Source organism: Astatotilapia calliptera, chromosome 4, assembly GCF_900246225.1.
Source record: "Astatotilapia calliptera chromosome 4, fAstCal1.2, whole genome shotgun sequence".
Taxonomy (NCBI): domain Eukaryota; kingdom Metazoa; phylum Chordata; class Actinopteri; order Cichliformes; family Cichlidae; genus Astatotilapia; species Astatotilapia calliptera.
The window spans coordinates 27,198,088-27,217,720 of NC_039305.1; the positions used below are offsets into that span (position 1 = coordinate 27,198,088).

The 19,633-nt window shown below is 40.0% G+C and overlaps 1 protein-coding gene across 5 annotated transcripts in view; it reads left to right on the forward strand.

The window, feature by feature from the left end:
* Nucleotides 1-14,564, forward strand: part of plppr2a (phospholipid phosphatase related 2a) — an 85,412-nt gene extending 70,848 nt beyond the window's left edge. For 2 of the 5 annotated variants that reach the window (XM_026165869.1, XM_026165872.1), the window contains 5 exons: nucleotides 1,091-1,211; nucleotides 2,918-3,168; nucleotides 7,029-7,205; nucleotides 9,563-9,690; nucleotides 10,729-14,564. In XM_026165869.1, the coding sequence (XP_026021654.1) occupies nucleotides 1,091-1,211; nucleotides 2,918-3,168; nucleotides 7,029-7,205; nucleotides 9,563-9,690; nucleotides 10,729-10,837 (786 nt within the window). In that variant the 3' untranslated portion in view covers nucleotides 10,838-14,564. Of the gene's footprint in view, nucleotides 1-1,090; nucleotides 1,212-2,917; nucleotides 3,169-7,028; nucleotides 7,206-9,562; nucleotides 9,707-10,443 lie in introns of all 5 variants that reach the window. The other 3 variants (XM_026165870.1, XM_026165873.1, XM_026165871.1) reach the window with 2 other exon arrangements.
* The last annotated feature ends 5,069 nt before the right edge of the window (nucleotides 14,565-19,633 follow it).

Genomic DNA, 19,633 nt, shown 5'->3' on the forward strand with positions numbered 1-19,633 from the left:
GCTCTATGGCACTACAGCCAGAGAGCTCACACTTAATTAAAGAGATGATAACTAAAGTGTGTAATTAGCTATTTTCGCACAGTGGGTTCTGATATCATAAGTAATGTTTGGAGCCGCAATACTGTCATGGCTAAATCCTTTGTAGAGCTATGTCATGTTTATAGCTGAAGATAAACAAATCCTGAGCTCATTGTCATTCTGCAGTGAACAGTCTATGGAGTTTATGAGTTGTTCAATTGTAACATATAATATGATCGCTTCTATTCCTGCCACTCCATTCCTGCCATGCCATTAAAACCACTGAGAGGTTAAGTGAACCTAATTGATTATTGTGTTGCAATGTAATGTTCTGAAACCTTGGTGCCTTGTATGCTTGTGGATATTATTTACCATTGCTGTCAGCACCTTCTAATGGTGGCTGCATCCCCTATCAGGACAACATGGCACATCATACCACAAAACCACACCGGAAGAACAAGAGGAACACAAAAAATAAAGAAAAAATAAAATAAAACCAGGTAGTAACTTTGACTCACTAACTACAGGGATCACAATGGAGTCATGCACAAATGGCATGCTTAAACTTGGTCTATGCACACACAACCCCCAGTACTATTGGTGCACCTAGAAATGGTATTTGGAGTGTATTTTTTTAAAAAATTATAGTGATATTATACAAAACAATTTTTGAAGATTTACCAAAACATAATGTGAAGATGTGTCTGTAGATGGCCTGGTCAATCTATGTTCCAGTCCTCTCCTTTATATGTATATATCTGAATTACCCCTAAAAGAATAACACTGTATAAAAGCAGCAGAAATTAGCTTCTTCTGACGGGCTTAGCCTTCTAGGTAGCATGCAAGTTATTCTGAAGGGGCTAGAGCTGCTAGTCTATATTGAATGAAGACAGCTGAGGTGGTTTTATGTCTAGGATCCCTCCTGTGACAAAGGCAACCGAGGAGGTTGCTTTTGGCTCCCATGTGGTTATCTCTGCTTAGACTGCCGCCGCTGTGATCTGGACCACAATGAAAAGTAGAGGATGGATGGATGGATGGAACCATGGCTACTATGTTTTTTGTGTGTTTCCAGATTCTTGTTGGAGAGCTGTGCGCCTTCTTCACCAAGGCAGAGGGAACCCAGGAGAAGACCATTGTGACTGCAGACTGCTGCTACTTCAACCCCTTACTGAGACGCATAATACGCTTCTTGGGTGAGCATGCTGTAGTGTCTTCCACAGTCCCTTTTTCAGGCTTTTGAAGTGACACATCTAAATCTTTCTAACCATTTTCATATATAAACTGTGGACAGTGTCAGGTCACGATTCCTCCAAAAGGATGGAAGCTCGGTGCAGTGTGCAGGTAGCTGGAGTTGTAACAAACACTTGTAATGAATTCTCTTTACCTGTTGTATTCTGACACTGACTTGTTTAAACATCACATAGACTTTGAGGTACTGGGCAATGCTTAGTCATTTTCAACAAAGTAATGTATTACTTTTCTTAAAAGTGCAAAATATTCACAGCACTTCACTTGGTCCACATTTTGCGGCGTGTGACCATTAGTAACAAAGGCACCAAGCACTGGGCATGGTGGTGGCAAGATCATGCTGTGGGGATGTTTTTAAGCAGCAGGAACTGAGAACTAGTCAGGGTTGAGGGAAAGATGAACATGGAGTGCAGCAATGTTCAGAGACGTCCATGATGATATACAGCTCCAGAGCACTCTTGGCTTCAGGACTGGGGTGAAGGTTCATTTTCCAACAGGACAACTACCCTAAGCACACAGCCACTGGGTGTATTTTTTCTATTTTTTTCGGTAGTTCTGCAAAGAAGAAACTGCCCTAAAAACAGGTATGCCATGCTTGTAGCATCACATTCCAAAAGACTTGAGACTGTAATTGCTGTATAATATAATGGAACAAGGCTTTACATGACACAATGTGGAACAAGTGAAGCACTGTGAGAACATTCTGGATGAACTTTAATCTACTTTGTTACTTAATTACTCAGCATTGAAAAACAACCTAAAGAGAGTTTAAAGTGATTTCCACAGTTCTACTTGTTCATGTTCTACTATAGAAACATGAACAGGTAGAAATTAATGCTACAATGCTGCAAGACTGACTGCTCATCACTGCTTTCGTTACCTGGGCAAGACTAAACTCTGGCTGCTGGGCTGGGGTCAGCATGCAATAAGATTTAACGTCACTTTGGGTTCTTGGCTAGCTATTTGTTTGATGGTAAATGGTAATGGGCTCGTTCATATATAGGGTATCCACTCAGCGTGCAGATAACTTGTAACACAAGTAATGACTTTAATGTAACCGTAATATAATTACTGAATTTAGTGCAGTAACACATTACTTTGGGATGTGTTGGACCCAGCACTGCTCGATGGCAGGCTTTAATCTGTTTATTTGTTTTTTTTAACATTGGGGCTCTCACTTACAGGCATCCTCAGTCTATAAATAAGTGCTTCATAAGTGTGTAATTGAATGATGAAAAATAAAAGAGAATAAAAAGTACCATTTAACATTATGAAAGAAATTGCTGAACTGGAAAAACCTGACCTGCTGTTTGTCAGCCACAGCTGGCACATGAAGCTGTTAATTGGATGATCAAATGTGGCATAATGTTTGAGGTAGATTGCTCAGGATCCTGGCAGTAAGGCTCCCATGAATATTAAGAAGCCTACCAATCTGCATCTTGAGCTGAATCAGCTGAGGAGGAGGATTCTGTTGCAATTTCACACATAATAATGTGTTGGGGCTCTTTGAAGTAGAAGCATTTACTACTTTTATCACCTGGTGACGTGTGTCTCTTTCAAAATCTATATTTTCTTTTAATAAAAATAAAATATATGCTTGCTTATTAACTTTTCCACAATTCCCCCTTCTCTACACTCTTGTCCTGTCCAGGTGTTTATGCCTTTGGTCTATTCACCACGACCATTTTCGCCAATGCCGGCCAGGTAGTGACAGGAAACCAGACGCCTCACTTCCTGTCTGCCTGCCGACCAAACTACACAGCATTAGGCTGCCAGTCCACGATGCAGTACATCACAGAGCGACGGGCCTGCACAGGCAACCCACTGATTGTTATGTCTGCACGTAAATCCTTCCCATCTAAGGATGCAGCACTCAGCGTCTACTCAGCAGTGTACACAGTGGTAGGTTGGACAAAACTGGAGGTGATATTGCTACTGTAAAGATTTAAGACTTAACGGGAGTTTCAGATGTGTTCTAGCAATTGAAGCCCACCTGCTGTCTTTACTGTGTTATTTCAGGCCCATGCCAAACTTTCTGTTTTTAGTGAACACCATTGCCACTAGATCTCAGATTAGGATGAAATCAAAGAAGACCATCACATATTAAAGAATGCAGTCATTTGAAAAGGAAAGTTACATAGGGTCCTGTGGAAAACGGCAATAAAATGGCTTGTTGAATTGCTTTTAGCATCCATAACTTGAAATTAGAGATGGACCGATCCGATATTACGTATCGGTATCGGTCCGATACTGACCTAAATTACTGGATCGGATATCGGAGAAAAATAAAAAATGTAATCCGATCCATTAAATATCATGAAAGCACCTCACAAAACTTGCAACACGCCGTAACTCACCTCAGAACGTTAGCACGTCGGAGCAGTATGCATCACGTGATAGAGCGGCTGTGGCATGCGGGACCTGTCGGTGGTCTGGATAGCATTTGGAGCTTCGCTAGCAACCCGGCATGTCATCTCCGACAAAGTTATCCCCGAGAAAAGTAAAGCAAGTGTGTAAGTCCATCTCTGAATGTATGTAAAGCATTCCTGCGTTAAGCTTAACAAGCGACTGCCTCTTCTTGCTGCTACTTCAATCATGAAACTGCTTAATGATCAGCTGATCTGCTTTTCTGTCGCGAGTGAGTCCGTCTCTCTGGTTTGTTTTTGGCCCACTTTGCACCAGAAAGAGGAAACCAGTGGCTGAACAACAGCAGCACGTTTAAGCTTGATAAGCTGTTGTTAGAATTTATTTAATATTACTTTCTACTCGAGGATCTTTTTCTACATAGCTGACGCTGGTAACTGTGCAGGGGCGGATCTAGCAAAGTTTAGCCAGGGGGGCCGATAGGGCATTAACTGGGAAAAGGGGGCACAAAGACATACTTTTCTTTCTTATTCTCATTTAAAATGTCTAGCTTTTAATAAATAATTATCTGACACACAAAGTTTTAATTTGATGTAAAATGAATAGAAGTCAATTACTGTGTATAGTGACTATTAAGTCTAATATATATACCCTAGTAAGCTATAGTACTTTTTCCTTTGGAAAGGTACCATCTGTGCAGTCTGCACTTTTGTTGAAGAAAGATGTTGAATCTATTTAATATTTCTTGAAAAATAATTGATTTCTGTGCATTTTTTTTCACACTGCATCAAATTAAAGTTGATTACGTCGATTAAGCATCATGAGGTGGAGTGTGAGGGGTGGTTCCCTATTTTTTATTTTTTTATTTTTGTTGTTGCTGGGAGTTGGAACCCTATTAGTTAGGTTGCTTAATATTTACGCTAAGTACTCTTTAAAATACCAGAATAGGGAGGATGGTGTAGGTTTAAGTTTATTAGATTGATCAGTATTGCTGAACTATGAAATATTTTTTTTTTGCATACAGGTATAACAGAATAGCTTTAGTGTAGTTGTTGTTTTAAACTTGAGTATGAACTTATACAAAATGCAGCAAGATATTAAAAAAAACAGTTTTGTTGATTAAAAAACACTATATCGGATTCATATCGGTATCGGCAGATATCCAAATTTATGATATCGGTATCGGTATCGGACATAAAAAAGTGGTATCGTGCCATCTCTACTTGAAATAAGTGTTTTCTTTTCTTCTTTAGGACTTTGCTTAAGTTCTTTGAGGTTTGTGGGCACTCATTTATGCACCACTCTGTTATAGTCCTGCTACAAGTTTTCACTTGGGTTGAGGTCTGGACTTTGACTCGGTCAAAGTCGAGTGCTCATCTATCTATCTATCTATCTATCTATCTATCTATCTATTAGGGGTGCAACGATACACAAAATTCACGGTTCGGTTCGGTTCGATACTTTGGTGTCACGGTTCGATATTTTTTCGATACAAAAAAAATGTTCATGCCTTTTTAATTTGTCATTTATTAAAATTATAAATATATATTTTAACTCAAAAGTACAGTTTTTAAATTTAACCCTAACCCTTGTGCGTGTTTTTTCTTTTGACAGCGAATGCGCACCTGCGGACCACTTATGTGCAGCCCTGGTTATTTAGCTCGTCATATTGCAGCCACAGAAATTATTTTGTCCATGAAACCATAAAGCTGCACTTTCTTTTTGCCTTATAGTCTGATTTGTCATAACTTCTCCGTTTTGTGGTAAGCTTTTCTTTGGCTGTCACTTCTTCACCCTGACCTGTCTTATTTGGCTCAGCAGAACTGAAATGCTTTTACACGCTCACTCACATAAGCTCAGCGATTCTCTGCGCGATCAACCTCTCACATGTGTAAGCTGCGGGAGATTTCACTTGTCATGTTTGCATAGTAAGCTAACGATTAATAAGACGATGCCAGAGGAATTGGTGCACAAATTATCATCACTCACAGATCAGTGCTGTCACACTAGTTCCCACCCATGTAATTGAGCATTGCATGGCACATCCAACATACTGTTTTACTTTAGTCCATGACTCGCTTACCTTCAGGGTCATACGTCACATGAAAACCAAAATAATTCCAAACGCCAGATCTGATTGAGGTTGGGGGAGGTCCATGTTGCAAGGAGAGCTTAACTTCTGTCTTGCTAGCTTGCCCTGCGCTCTTCCTTCTGACTATGCTGTCTGTGTTGAGCGCTCAGTGGATCTGCGCTCGACAGTGCAGCCTAGGCGGAGTAGTCGAACGCAGATTCACTGAGCGCTCAACACAGACAGCATCGTCAGAAGGAAAGTTGATAAAATAAATTACAAATGTTGTATTGTTCGATACATATGCGTACCGAACCGAAAGCACTGTATCGAACGGTTCAATATCGATACGAATATCGTTGCACCCCTACTATCTATCTATCTATCTATCTATCTATCTATCTATCTATCTATCTCTCTCTCTCACTCACACGTGGCTGCACGGCACTAACGCGTTAAAGAGCTAACCACGGCCTTGCAGCCCCACGCACCAGGCTATCCGCGATAACTCGCTAATGGAGATTTGCCACTTTAATGCAGTTATGGAGTTAAGGTCATTTTAACAAGATTAACGCTGACAGCACTAATATAAATTTAACCTTTTTACCTTTTACCACTCACATTTAAGCAAAACAAGGATGTATGCAAGTAAATAGACCTTAACAAACACATTTGCAGAAATGCTGCCTTCAGTTAAAAAGGCACCACCTACCAATTATTTCAACACTGATTAGTTTGTTTCTACCAGTTTGTATTTGTCATTTGTAAACAATCATTACCACGCTGAACAAGAAATAACACTGGCTGTTATTTGATGTAATCAAGTGGATACTTATGCTGATTTCTGCCACCTCAAAAATTTGATTTGTGTTTAGCCTGAACAAAATTTCAGATTATATATTTCCTCCCTTTGTCGAAACAGTTAACAGGTACTTTAACTTTAAAGGTGGCATAATATGCTCACTTTTATCTCAGTATTTTTATTCTTGTAACTTATCCTATGCTATGCCACTTAGTGCAGTTCCTCAGTTCACCTGCTTTATGCTCCATTCCCTTTTAAGCTAACTTTCTTATGATTAGTTCCCCTTATGATTAGGTAAATGCTGTGTTTAATATGACCATCCACTAGTGTAGCTGAATATATAATGAGAGAAAGTAAGGACAAGCTACATAGGTCCACTTTAACCAGCCAATTACAGGAAGAAAATCTCTTGTACGTCTTATTACCTGGTTTAAAATAGTGATGTATCTTATGCACTTGCATGCTCTTTGTGGCTTTCTGTGTTTGTTGAGCCCTACTGTGCGCTCCCTCCCTTATGCTTCTTTGCAGATGTACGTGACACTGGTGTTCAAAACCAAAGGCACGCGGCTCACCAAGCCCACTATCAGCCTCACGCTGCTTTGTCTCGCCATGCTAGTCGGTGTGGTCAGAGTGGCTGAGTACCGCAACCACTGGGCTGATGTCCTGGCGGGATTCTTCACTGGGGGAGCCATCGCTGTGTTTTTGGTGAGGAGAGAATAGAAGGAGCAGAGAGACAGGCAGACAAATAGATTAAAAAAGAAAGACATGTTCTCAGTTTTTTAAGCGCTCCATCTTTGCATGTAAAGACGAGCTTACTTGCCCCTGAGAGCACTGTGAAAACAGCTGTGTAACGTCTCATATGGTAATTTATTATCTTTCTTCATAATCTAAAACAATGTGTCTTAGAAAAATGTCCTGTTAGGTGCTTTTAATTATGAAAAAAGACAAAAACGGTCATTAATGGGATACATATCAATCAGATGATTAAAGACCACATTAATATCTCAACAGATTAAATGACATTCGGAAATAGGTTTACATGCAATTTTAATATGCTGCACCACAGTAGCAGAAGTCAAGCAACCATTTTTTTAAACCACACCCCTTTTTGTTACTGTTACTATACCTGGCGAGCTTTACATTTTCATGGCATGAGTCATGCTTTGGTTGGTTCTAACTTTCCCGCTATAGTATCTGGTTTTGTTTTGACCAATTGCTTTGGTCCACTATAACAGTTTCCCAATGCAAGTACCACAATAATAAATTACTCAAGACATTTTCTTTGCCTAACTGATAAAGAAATACTGAAAAATAACCTTAATCTGACTATAAAATTGTTTTAAGTGAATTTCTAGGTTACTCCTTAAAATAACTGTAACATTTAAACAGGTAACAAAATGTCTTGTATCATTCATTGAATCAAAGTTGAGAGTCTCAATTTCAATTGTACACAGAGTGTTTCATTTCAAACCTATTATAGTGGCATAGAGACCCCAAATTATGAAAAATCATGTAACTGAAAGTTGCAGACCTAACAGTAGTTAGCGGTGCCTGATAATGTTTTGCAGTTTACACCCACTCATCATGAGCATGAATGCCATGGTAACTTTGGACTCCTAATTATTTCTTTGATATATTCTTTTTTTAGGATACTCTTTAATGACTTTAAAAAGCAAGAATTGGGTGCAAATGTTTGACTTTATTTTGGATTTTTTCTAATCTAATGTAATGCAATACAACCAGCAGCAAAACAACCCCAGATTATGATGCTACCTCAACCATGCCTGAGGCTTGGTGGAGTGTTCTTAGTAGGGGTGGACGATATAAACGATATACGATAGAAACGATATAAATTTGGCCAACAATAGAGATTTTGACTATATAGCTCTATCGCGATAGCGCATGTTGATGATGTCATCAAGCTGCGCCTGTTTTGGTCGAAAGCATCCTGCTATGCGATTGCATTTGTCCCTAATCACCAGAATCCCTCACATTAACTTTTATCGAGTGGAAAGAAAGTTGGCGTTCATCCTCCAGCTTCACTGTGCTAATGTTATGCTAACATAGCTGTGTCGCTAGCAATCAGGTAACACAACATTATATACCAGGTAGTCCAACTTAAGTAACCCTGCAAACGCCACTGCTGTTTACTTTAGCTGAACATAAAACCTTTCTTCAGGAGTGTTAGGTTTTGCCATGTGGGCAGCAGCATGTCTCAGTTGAGCTTGACAGTGCCACCTTTGGAGCAGGGCCTTCTTTCTTGGTTAGCACTGTCTTAGTCCATGGCTGTGAAAAAACCCACATCACTTTGGACAGTGACACTGGTGTTCCAGCAGTTTCCAGGTCATGCCTTGGAACCTTGGTGGTTCCTTGGTTGTTCCTGAATATCCTAACATATTTCTTCTCAGCTGAGGGTGACAGTTGGGTTTTCTGGTGGGGAAAAATCCAAATAACTTGCATTTACATAGAAATGTTTGAACTGATGGTGCAGTTGTTGAGACCTTCCCAACTTGTGTAAATCTGTAATTCTCATTCTTAGATTTTCACGTGGACTTTCCCATTCTGAGTATCGAGTAATCCAGAGAGTACTGTCAAATTCTTTTTATGTTGAGTTGAAAAGTTGTAGAACCAGTTGTAGTCAATCATGATCACTAATGAGAGGTTAATATGCCGTGACCATGTCAAGTTAAAAGACAAGAACCTTTCGTACCACATATTAGAAGATTTAAGTGAATGTATGTCGATATCTGAGTATGTTTGAGTACTTTTGACCCCGTGTGGATTGGAGAACAATATTTAAACTTGTCCATTAAAGATGTACACTGGAAAAAGAACAGTTCAAAGTTTTTATCCAAAGCCCAAAATAACTTTAACATTCATGCTCTTTGATAATTCGGTCCTTTTTTCCCCCAAAGCCCTTGTAAACCATTTTGCCACACAGGAAAATCCACTAAGCTGTTACTGAACAATCTGATTAGGTGTTGAATTTGACAAATGGTCAATTTCTCTCATGTGTCTCATTCTGGTCCCAGTTAACTCTTTATGTTGGTTTCTATCATCAGGTGACTTGTGTGATTAACAACTTCCAACAGCTGCAGCCCGGTCTTCCTCCACCGCGACCCCAACGTCCCGAGTCAATGCTGGGCATGCCGATGGTGACACTGCCCTCCGTGGAGAGTCCACTCGAAAAGTTAAGTGGCCCTCAGGTAAGGGGCGGGGGTGGGTGTGAGGCACAACTGTGCTCACAGAAGGGCTGAGATACACACCCCTTGTCTCTTAACTGAATCCGTGACCTTCCTTTTGTTCCTCAAAAAAGAACAAATTCAAACATGCATGCTCCAAGCCCACCCGCACGCCCAGTCCTAGCAAAACACCCAAGTGAATCCTTTAAATCTCTGCGCACGCGAGGCTTGTTGTACCCTGATAAGAACGCATGTGAGATTTGTTCTAGTGGTGTGAAATGAGCCACGGTTATGTTTCAGTCAGAGGATGGAACAAATTCTAGTGTGAATGTTTGCTTTGGAAAGAGGTGCTGCTTACTCCTAAAAATCCCACAGTGTTACAAATTTTCACGTTATCTGGTTTATAGAGAGAGCCACTTGTGTCTTTGAGGTGAATCAGCAGTTTGGCTGACACACTCCAAGTGTTATTTACCATTTGGATATAATGCAGAGCACTTGGCTGAAGGGAAACTGTGAAGTCAGCAGAGGCTAAAAGAAAATAGTCTTAGCTGTGGAAGCGATCCCCTCAAGTTATATCTGCTCTCCGAAAGCGCTGCATTTTCTAAAGCGATTCTCTCAGGGGTGAAGCATTTAGAAAAATATCGTGCGTCCTCTGTGGTCTCTCACTGTCTCTAACCCTCACCTGACTGCCTTGTTTTCCTCTGTCTCCCACCTTGCCTCTCTCCTTTCAATCTGCTCCCTTGTCCCTCACTCTCCTTCAGCATCTTGCACTCTCCTCCTCCTCCCCACCTTACAACACCTACGTCCAACCATTCTAACCAGCTTTGAATATTTTTTACCCAACGTTGTCACCCCCCCCCCCCAACACTATCTCCACCATCTGTTGCCTTATTTCTGTTTTTTGCTCTGTTGAACATCTGTTCTGTCCTCCACTCATCCCTGTACATTGCTCTTGATTATTCTTTTCTTCACTTTTCTCTCTCTTCCTCCGCCTCCTCTCTGCCCCGTCCTCCTCTCTCTTTCTCACTCCTCTCTTTCCCCTGCAGACTCCGCGGGGATCTCCGTTCACAGAGATCACATGACCATCAGCCCTATCGGTTCCCCGCCACCCCCGATGTCCTCATACCGTCTCGCTCCATTTCCAGCGAAGTCTAGACCAGTCGGAGCAGCACTCACCACAATGCGCCGCCCATCCGGCTGGGCGGTACACAACATTGCACCGCTCCTATTCCACGCAGGTCTAGACCCCCCACCCCTCCTAATACATGATACACAGCACACACATCCCCCGTTGCCCTCTCAACCCCCGGGGAACCGATAGGCAAACTCTTCAAAGACTTTCTCTTTGTTGGAATACCAGTAAAGTAAAGCTCTGATCAATAAGTACAGAGTCAGGTACATCTTTTTTTTCTTTCCTTTTTTTTTCATGTTGAAAAATGTAACTAATTTTTTTATATGTATATAAACTCAATCACATGAAGCTCACTTTCATCAGCAGTGGTTTGCTCTGTTACAAAAACGAAATCAAACGGTGACCACTGAGAATGTCCGCTGCTTCTTTTTCTCCAACCGTACGAGCGCACGCCTGTTTGAGGAAAGAACCCGAAAGGTGATGGTGAGCTCTCAGGACGCGGCTTTGGACCAAAGAAACCCACCTGAGGAAATGTGTGCTGCTGAGATTTACCCGTACAAAACATCCTTTTAGCAAGCCATATGAACACACAAACAAACACACTTGCTCTCCTTATTTCATCCCATGCACGTGCACACAGACACACGCATAAGCACCCACCAGGGTTGAGTAGCAGTGCCCTAGTCAGCTTCGCATGAGGTTTCCCAGGATCAAAGGATCCGTTTCTTATCCTTCAGCAGAAGCACCAGACAAAAGCAAACAGGATGAAGGTACAGACATCTTCACTTGGCTATCAACTTTGTGTTTTCCGTCGCTCTCAGATGGTTGCAATTTTGCCAAAACCTAATGTGAAACAGAAACACACATTGGATGAGACAAACCCAAGCTCCCGAATGCAGGTGGCACAACAGTGAGCCAAATTAAGTGCATCACATTCAGGAGCAAATATTTGTTTTTTGCTTGTTTTTTTTTTTTGTATTCTTTTGCGAAGAGGAGCCTTCATACAGGACACTTCTCTGTGATGCCAACTGACTTTTAAAAAAAATGTCTCTTTCATTTAACTGTGGAACAGCATCGCTCATCCCGAAGTGGCGTCTCCTTTGGCTGCGTCGTGTAATTACTGTGATTTATTTCTGAGATTTTATTGATATATTGATTTACTGACGTTTGTGTATATACGGCGTGGTTGCCATAAGCGCTCCGTGTGGCGTGACAGTTTTGCTGATTTTGATTTGCACACTCCCTCACGATCCACTTTTGTCTTTTGTTCTCTTCATTTGCCTTTGTTTGCTTTTCCTTTCTTTACAAATACATTTTGTTTTTTACATTCTCCATTTATCTCTCTTCTCTGTGGTGTCTGTATCTAGGCTAATATGCCATCACTGTGCTGTGAAATGTTTCCCTCTGCTGGACAAACAAACACACACACACACACACAAACACACACACACAAGCACAGACATACAAAGCACAGAAGACCTCGTTTTACAGACGTAAACTCTAACATATTTGAAAGCACGCACATGCACAAGCACATTATACCCCCTACTTGTTACTGTACTTTCCTTCTCCTCTTCCCCACTTTCTAACACCGAACCTGTAAGATATTGTACATAGCTCTTTTTTCTATTGAGAGTGTGATTTTTACACGAGCATCACCAAGACTCTGTGTGGCGATTGAAGGGAAATCTTGTTTTTGTTACAATGATGGAGAATTCGAGCAGACGTGCTGAACCACTCTGACCCATCAGTTGGAAAGTACTCAGATGACTCACTTTTTGTTTCAATTTGCTGCGTCTGTCTGTTGGACTGAATAAAGCTGGATTGGAAAAGTCATTTTACTCTGACATCAGACACTATGTGATCCTGACTTTCTGAGTTTTATTAGGCCATTTTCACTTTCCTTTTTTCATGCTTTGATCATCCATCCATCCATCCTCTACTTTTCAGTTGTGATGGGGCAAGAGTGAGGTTACATCCCAGACAGGTCAACAGTTTATAGTGGGGCCATAAATTTAAAGCATAGATATCTAAACACCCTAAGAGATCTATTTTTCCTTTTTCAAGGCAATAGGTCAAGCTGTGAACACACATTTCACAAATTATTGCACTCTAGTTAGCACTAATATTTTATCTAACAGCTTTCACATCCAACTTAACAGATTAAGAGCTTTAATTTGATGAATGGTGTAATATTAATGATGAATGGGCATATTTTCTATTTTGGTTCTACTATGCTCTACTATGATCACCAGCCAGCTGCTAACTTTGTTTGTCTGCTGTCTACTTGGACCAGTTTTACAGTTACCAGAGGTTTCCCCACTGAAGGGAGCTTACTGCTCTTAAGTCTTAATTATCTGGCATAAAGTGAGACTCATTCATGATACCAGCAGATCAGCTGATCCTCATGCTATTCCACATTAGCTGATCCGACTTATGCTATTTGAGTTGGTGTAGCCTGTCTGCAGTTAATGCACTTCTGCAAGCTGCTTTGCAACCCACCTTGATCACTACCCCTTCTCGAATGCTCTATCTGACTTCATCAATGTCATGTCTATTGTGTAATAAAGCCGCAAGGTCCCAGAAAAGAATAATTGTTGCAGATGGAAAGGCATGTATCGCTTTTGGTTCCCCATTCATGTGGATGTAAGATAAAGATGGCCCAATTTTCTGATGATAGGCCTGTGTTGTAAATATGTGCCTCTCTGGCTAATCATTAGCATTATAACATTAGTGATAATACGCCATCAGACTGCGTGACAACAACTAAATCCTCCATCAGCCTACATATCTTTAAGTTTTTTGTTAACCTTCCTTACGAACGCTCCACTCACACTCTATGTGGCTGTCATAGGTATCATTTTGGAAATGAAAACAAAAAGAACATAACTTCTCTTCATTTTATTTTTTTTTAATTGTGCTCAGCTAAATAAAAATGACCATCTTTTGGAGATCCAAATCTAGCACCCAGTAGATTTTATTTTTCATTATAGCTTCTACTTAACCAAAAACATGTGTTTGACCATTGAGAATATGTGCTAAACTACCCTTATATAGTTCCCTGATGGATGCTAAGCTTCATTATCATCAGCATCTTGTACTTGTGAGAGGTTTGATTTCACTGAAAAAACAAATAAATAAATAATCAAAACTGTGACATTTTGATGGCTCAGAGAGCCAGGGCTACTTATACCACATAGTGTACCTGCAACTTTGTGAAGCTGAGTCAGACATGTGACCTTTGCTGCATGATGGCCCTTTGTTTCATGTGTTTCCTCATTTCTTTCCAGTCTTCAATGTCCCAGTGAAGCAGAAATGCCTTAAGATAATCTTGATGACAAAATGTAACGAAAGTGTTTTCTAAGCAGTGACTGGCTGTAATTTCATTTGCAAGTGCGAATTTGTCATTTGTCCAAATTCTCTGTGAATCCTCTGTGATCCAAAATGCACAAATGAGACACAATCAAACATGAAAGGTAAACACGCCCGCCACGAAGACTCGGATTCTCCACCGGCTCGACTGCCGTCGCCGCAGCTTTACTTTCCTGTAAAGTCTTCGGTAACACATGTTTAAAAATCAAACAACAAACACGCTGCAGTTGACTGACATGTGAATAAAAAGCACCAGTCTCCTTCAGATCTGCTACTCAGAGGCAGGACCGTGTTTCCTTTGATCCTGATGCAGCAAACCCTCTGTTTTTGTAAAGATTTGTGTGATGAGAACAATAAATGGATATTGAAATAAGAAAAGCTGTCTGTGTCAGTCTGCACTTCTTGTTTTGCTGTTGTGTTCTCAGAGTGATTGGCGGTGATTTTGTGTGTCAGAGCAGCTGCATTTGTTTTGCATGTGAACAGGATGCTTTTTTTGACTTGAGGAAAGGAAGCGGGGAGAAAAGGCTGCCAAGTCACACAAAAACTGGACGAAAAAATCAGCATCAGCAGGTCTTATGGAGTGATAGCTCCAAATTTTACATTTTTGGTTAAAAAGGTTATCAATATATAAAGAGGAGGTCAGGAGAAAGTTAGAACAGTGAACTGCCATGTAAAACACAGTGGAGACTCTGTCATGGTTTGAGACTGCATTTCATTTCGTTTTGTTGGGAAAAAGTGATAACGTCAGGGCTTTTTAGAAAGCCTTCTGTCCCCTTCTTTGTATTTTATAAATGCAGCTCAACTCCTAAAGTATCTTCTGATCTCCTGACATGGAGCCAAAGTATCACTGATTAAAAGAAAAAACTAATAACAAAAGGTACAGATTCATTTAAAATGATTAGTCACGACTTACTACATTATTATTCCCATTCCTTTCCCATATACACATGGTGTATATCTCCAGATGACAAATTCTTTACAAATGTGTCAGTACAGCAATGAAAAAAGTCCCACATCCAACATTCTACTTGACAGAAAGTACTTAGCAGTATTACCAGCAGCATGTCTCTATGTTCATTATCATTAAAAATCATGTTACTGGATCGTTAACTCTACATAACCTAGGCCCTTTGTCTCTTGATAAGTCTCACTGGGTGTCAGAAGTTTAAACATTAGAACAGAAAAAATGTTCTTTTATGCTTTTAAAGTTTTAAAGTGAAGTAGTTGTTTAAATGTAATCAAAATGAGAGAAGTTTTAAGGTAATTTTTCTCGACTTTAATTTTTTTAAATATAAAATCTTACTACCTAAAGTTACTTTTGAATAAATGTATGAAATCAGTTGCAGACAGGGTGCCCTATGTCTGTCTAAAATGTCTAGCTGCTGAGTTGTAAGTTAAAGTAACATTAAAGTGTCACGAAGCAGACCTGCGGTAGTTGGCTAATTTCCACCTCCATCTGTTCCATAGGGAACTCATCCTGCTTTATTCGTGGCCTCTACTAGAGTGGCTTTGCATACTTCACAGCTCAAAATAACCCTTATTTATCTCGAGCTGATGCAGCCACACACCTCATCCACTGTCTGAAACATGCTGTTTTAGCTTCTCTTCCATTAAGACCACCTTTAAGCTAGCATCGGGCACCCCTCCTAACAGGGTTAGGCTATCCACTTTCATTGACATTTATAAAGCCAGGAGTAGAGAAAAAGCCTTAAAGTATGGCTCATAGGGATTACTCGCACATACACTGACCTCATTGAACCCTTGGCCATCTTTCTTATGAACCAGCACCGTAACAGAATATATATGGCACGATCTGATGAGATATCCGCGCGTTGGTGTTGTTCCTACATCATCATTGATCCAGGATCATCAACAATGCAACTGATCAATGCTTTAGGTTAGCAGGAGCCAAGACATTAGATAATGCTGTTAAAACTTTCACAAGCGAACCAACACGAATAATGTAAATCTGACTAACATGACATCATTATGTTGTATAAATGAACAAATAAAACAATTGAAATGCTGATAATTTGTTCCAGAAAGGAGTTTTAGATAAACAAAGCCTTTTTTATCCTTTTGTTTTTTGCTTTCTATCCCCACTTTGCAAGGCTATGACATCACAAAATGTGATTGGCCAATTGCAACATTATTATGATGCAGGAACTCCAACACAAGGATATCAGATATATTGCATTTAAGAAAGATATTAAGAGAATCACTGGCATATATGAGTAATTCAGAGGCTGTGATGTTCAGACTTGTTTTTACGCATCAAGCTCCAGAAACTATTCACAGTCTTCCACTTAATAATGACATCATCAGGGGACATGCTGTTCCAACTGTTCTCACAGGCTGCTCCGCATGACTGCTGAACTGTTAAGTCTGCAAAGTGTTCTTTTAAACCTACAGCACAACTTTTAAAATATTCGAAAAAAAGAAACCGAAAACAAATACATACATAGTCTCATTCGGCATAAATTCCCAGTCTGTTTAAAGCTGTGTGACACGGCAGGCTCAGTACTGCCATCATGTGGGGTAAAGCGTTCCTTTCCAACACACACCTGAGATGGAGCTCAATGATTGTGAAGGGGAATTATAATCTTTTAGCCCAGTTTTATTTAAAATATGTTCAAATGAATCAATTAAATATGAATGAAAGGAAGTTAAACTACGGTGTCACGCGTGCTGGGAATGACCACATGAAAGAAAACCATATGAAACTTTAAATTCAAAAAAATTTAAAAGTATGCTTTTTCTCATTTTCTTTTTAACAACACTTGACTGACTGGCCACTCTCAAGGGGTGCATGCGTTTGCGGGTTAAATCCACACGATGGCGTTGTACATCACAGACATGTAAATATTAAGGGAGGGAGCACAAAGTCGGCTCCAACAAAGCATTCATCCTCCAGACGTGAAGAGACATCTCAAGCTGTGTCATGAAATGAAAGGAACAATCAAAGTTTCTAATGAGAAGATCTGCACCTGTGCACGCTAATGAGTTATAATGGCATCCATTTCCTTAATGTCACAGATAATGGTAAGAACTGCTTATACGTAAGCGTCTGTGCGCTCTGCCACTCTGCACGTGTGATTTGCACAGCGAGTGGCTCTTTTTTGACAGATTTTTTTTCTTTTTCTTTTTCTTTTTTTCTTTTTGGAGGGAAATTCGGGCCCTGAAACATGGAACACTATCCACGGAAAGCTGATCAAAGAAACTTTACAGTACAGCTGACGCTAATTGCAACCAGCTCAATTCTCCAGACTTTTAGAGAGATGCACCTGCAATTCCTAAAAAATAAATAAATATATATATTTTTAACTGCCTGACTGAATGTAAATGACTACCAAACATCCCAGTAAGAGAGGTTCAAAGGATGGTGCCGTTTCCTGGTGAAATCCCACCTGCAGCATCTTTCTGTCTCTTTTTTTTCTTGCCCATACAGGCCTCATTAGTGTGGGCAGCACAACTCCTTCTGTTAGTTTGCTGGGAATTTTAATTCCACTGTCTTCTTCTCTGCATTCCTATCGCAAAGCTTTTCTTGTAATTTTTGGTAATTTTATTTTCAACCAGAAAGCTCTTTTGGGTTTGAAGGTAAACGTGATTGGGGTGACCAAACGCTTTAATACCAATTCGGAGCAGAGAGGGTTTTGCATGCTGGGGATGAGTGCGCAAAAAATATGACTGCAGAATGTGCACTAAGAGATTTCTTAGAGAGAAATCATGTCATTTTTGTCTTCTTCTTCTTTTGCATAAGTGGAAAAGAAATACACTGAAGCAGTGACTGTCCTTGTTATTGTTTCCAGGAGTCTGATGATTTATGCTTATGATCCTGATAGATACAATCAACATCTTTCAATTCAACAGAGAGAAAATATATTAAAAATTCAAGGCTGAAGCCGTCTAACTGATTTATGCTTCGCAAATATGCATGACGTGGAGAGGCAAAGGTGAAAACACAACTGATCCTTTATCTCCTTCCCGAGTCAGTAAAACTGGACAGTCAAGTTGCATATGGGCAAATGTGGACCATTTGCTCAGGAGATGATATCAAGTGAAGGTTAATCAATATTTATTGAGTAATTTAGTGAATTTAGGTGACCCATCACTAAACCTTAAATGATCTCTATTTTTAGCCTGTCGGGCTTCAGATTTATGCACATGTGTGAGCAGTGTGCACAAGGCTGAGAGATCTTCAAGTTTTTCTCTTTCCAAACCAACAAACAGCAAAAAAACACAACCGCACTATGCATCACATCTTCTACATAATGGGAGAAAGTGTAGATCTTTAACCCTATTATGCCCTTTTTATCATATTTGATACATGAGTTTCTGAGACCTCTATCTCATCAACATGATCAGTACTTGCCATAATTTCAAAATGTTATGGACAAAACTTTTTTTTTTGTCTTTTGTTGTTACAAAAAGTTGCACAAAATGCCCAATGTATCGAAATGCGATACAAAAAAAATATAATAAATATATAATAATGGGTCTTACAGGGTTAAATATTTGCAAACATAAATATATATTTAAATATTTGCTGCCCATTTAGACACTTATTATCTTGCATTCAATGACAAGAATACAGGCACCAGTCATTTTTGAAAGATCAATTGCTTCTTAACACAAAGCAATCACATGGAAGAAGCCCAACACTTCTAGGCATGAAGATATGGTCAACTTGGCCTCCTAAAGTTCAAACTGAGCATCAGAATGGATAAAAAAGGTGATTTAAGTGACTTTGGACTTGGCGTGGCTGTTGGTGCTAGATTTGGTCTGAGTATGTTAGAAACTGCAGATCTGCTTCTCAACACAACCATCTCTTGGGTTTACAGACAATAGTCTGTAAAGAAAATATCCAGTGAGCAACAGTTCTCCGATGCCAGAGGAGAATGGCCTCAACTCAATAACCACTCATTACCACCTAAGTATGCAGAAGATGATCTCACAATGCACTGAAGTCAAAGTAGATGGGCTACAACAGCAGAAGACCACAGCAGGTACTTCTCCTGCCACCTAAGAAGAGAAAACTGAGGCTACAACAACTATCACCAAAAACTGGTTCAGGCTGCTTCTACTGAGCATTGTTTAGAGACCACAGGCACATGTATACAACCGCTGTGAGTCAGAAGACTCACAAATTCCATCTGCTTTTATATTTTCTTAAATATTTAAATGAAAAAAGTGCACAAACCTCAGAGTATCGGACAACATGTTACTGTTGAGAGGTTGTTCTCCAATACTGTGCTGGACCTTACACAGCCATTCATATCATATGATACACGAGTTGTATAAAGTCCAACCACATCTTCAGCTCACTGCTGGATTATTTGTCACTACAGGAAGTAACAAGCCTTCTGAAATGGTTGCCTTCATGTAATGAGTTGCTACTTTTAGCCAGGAAATCCGGTCCTGATTTTAATAAAGTTACGTTATGAATG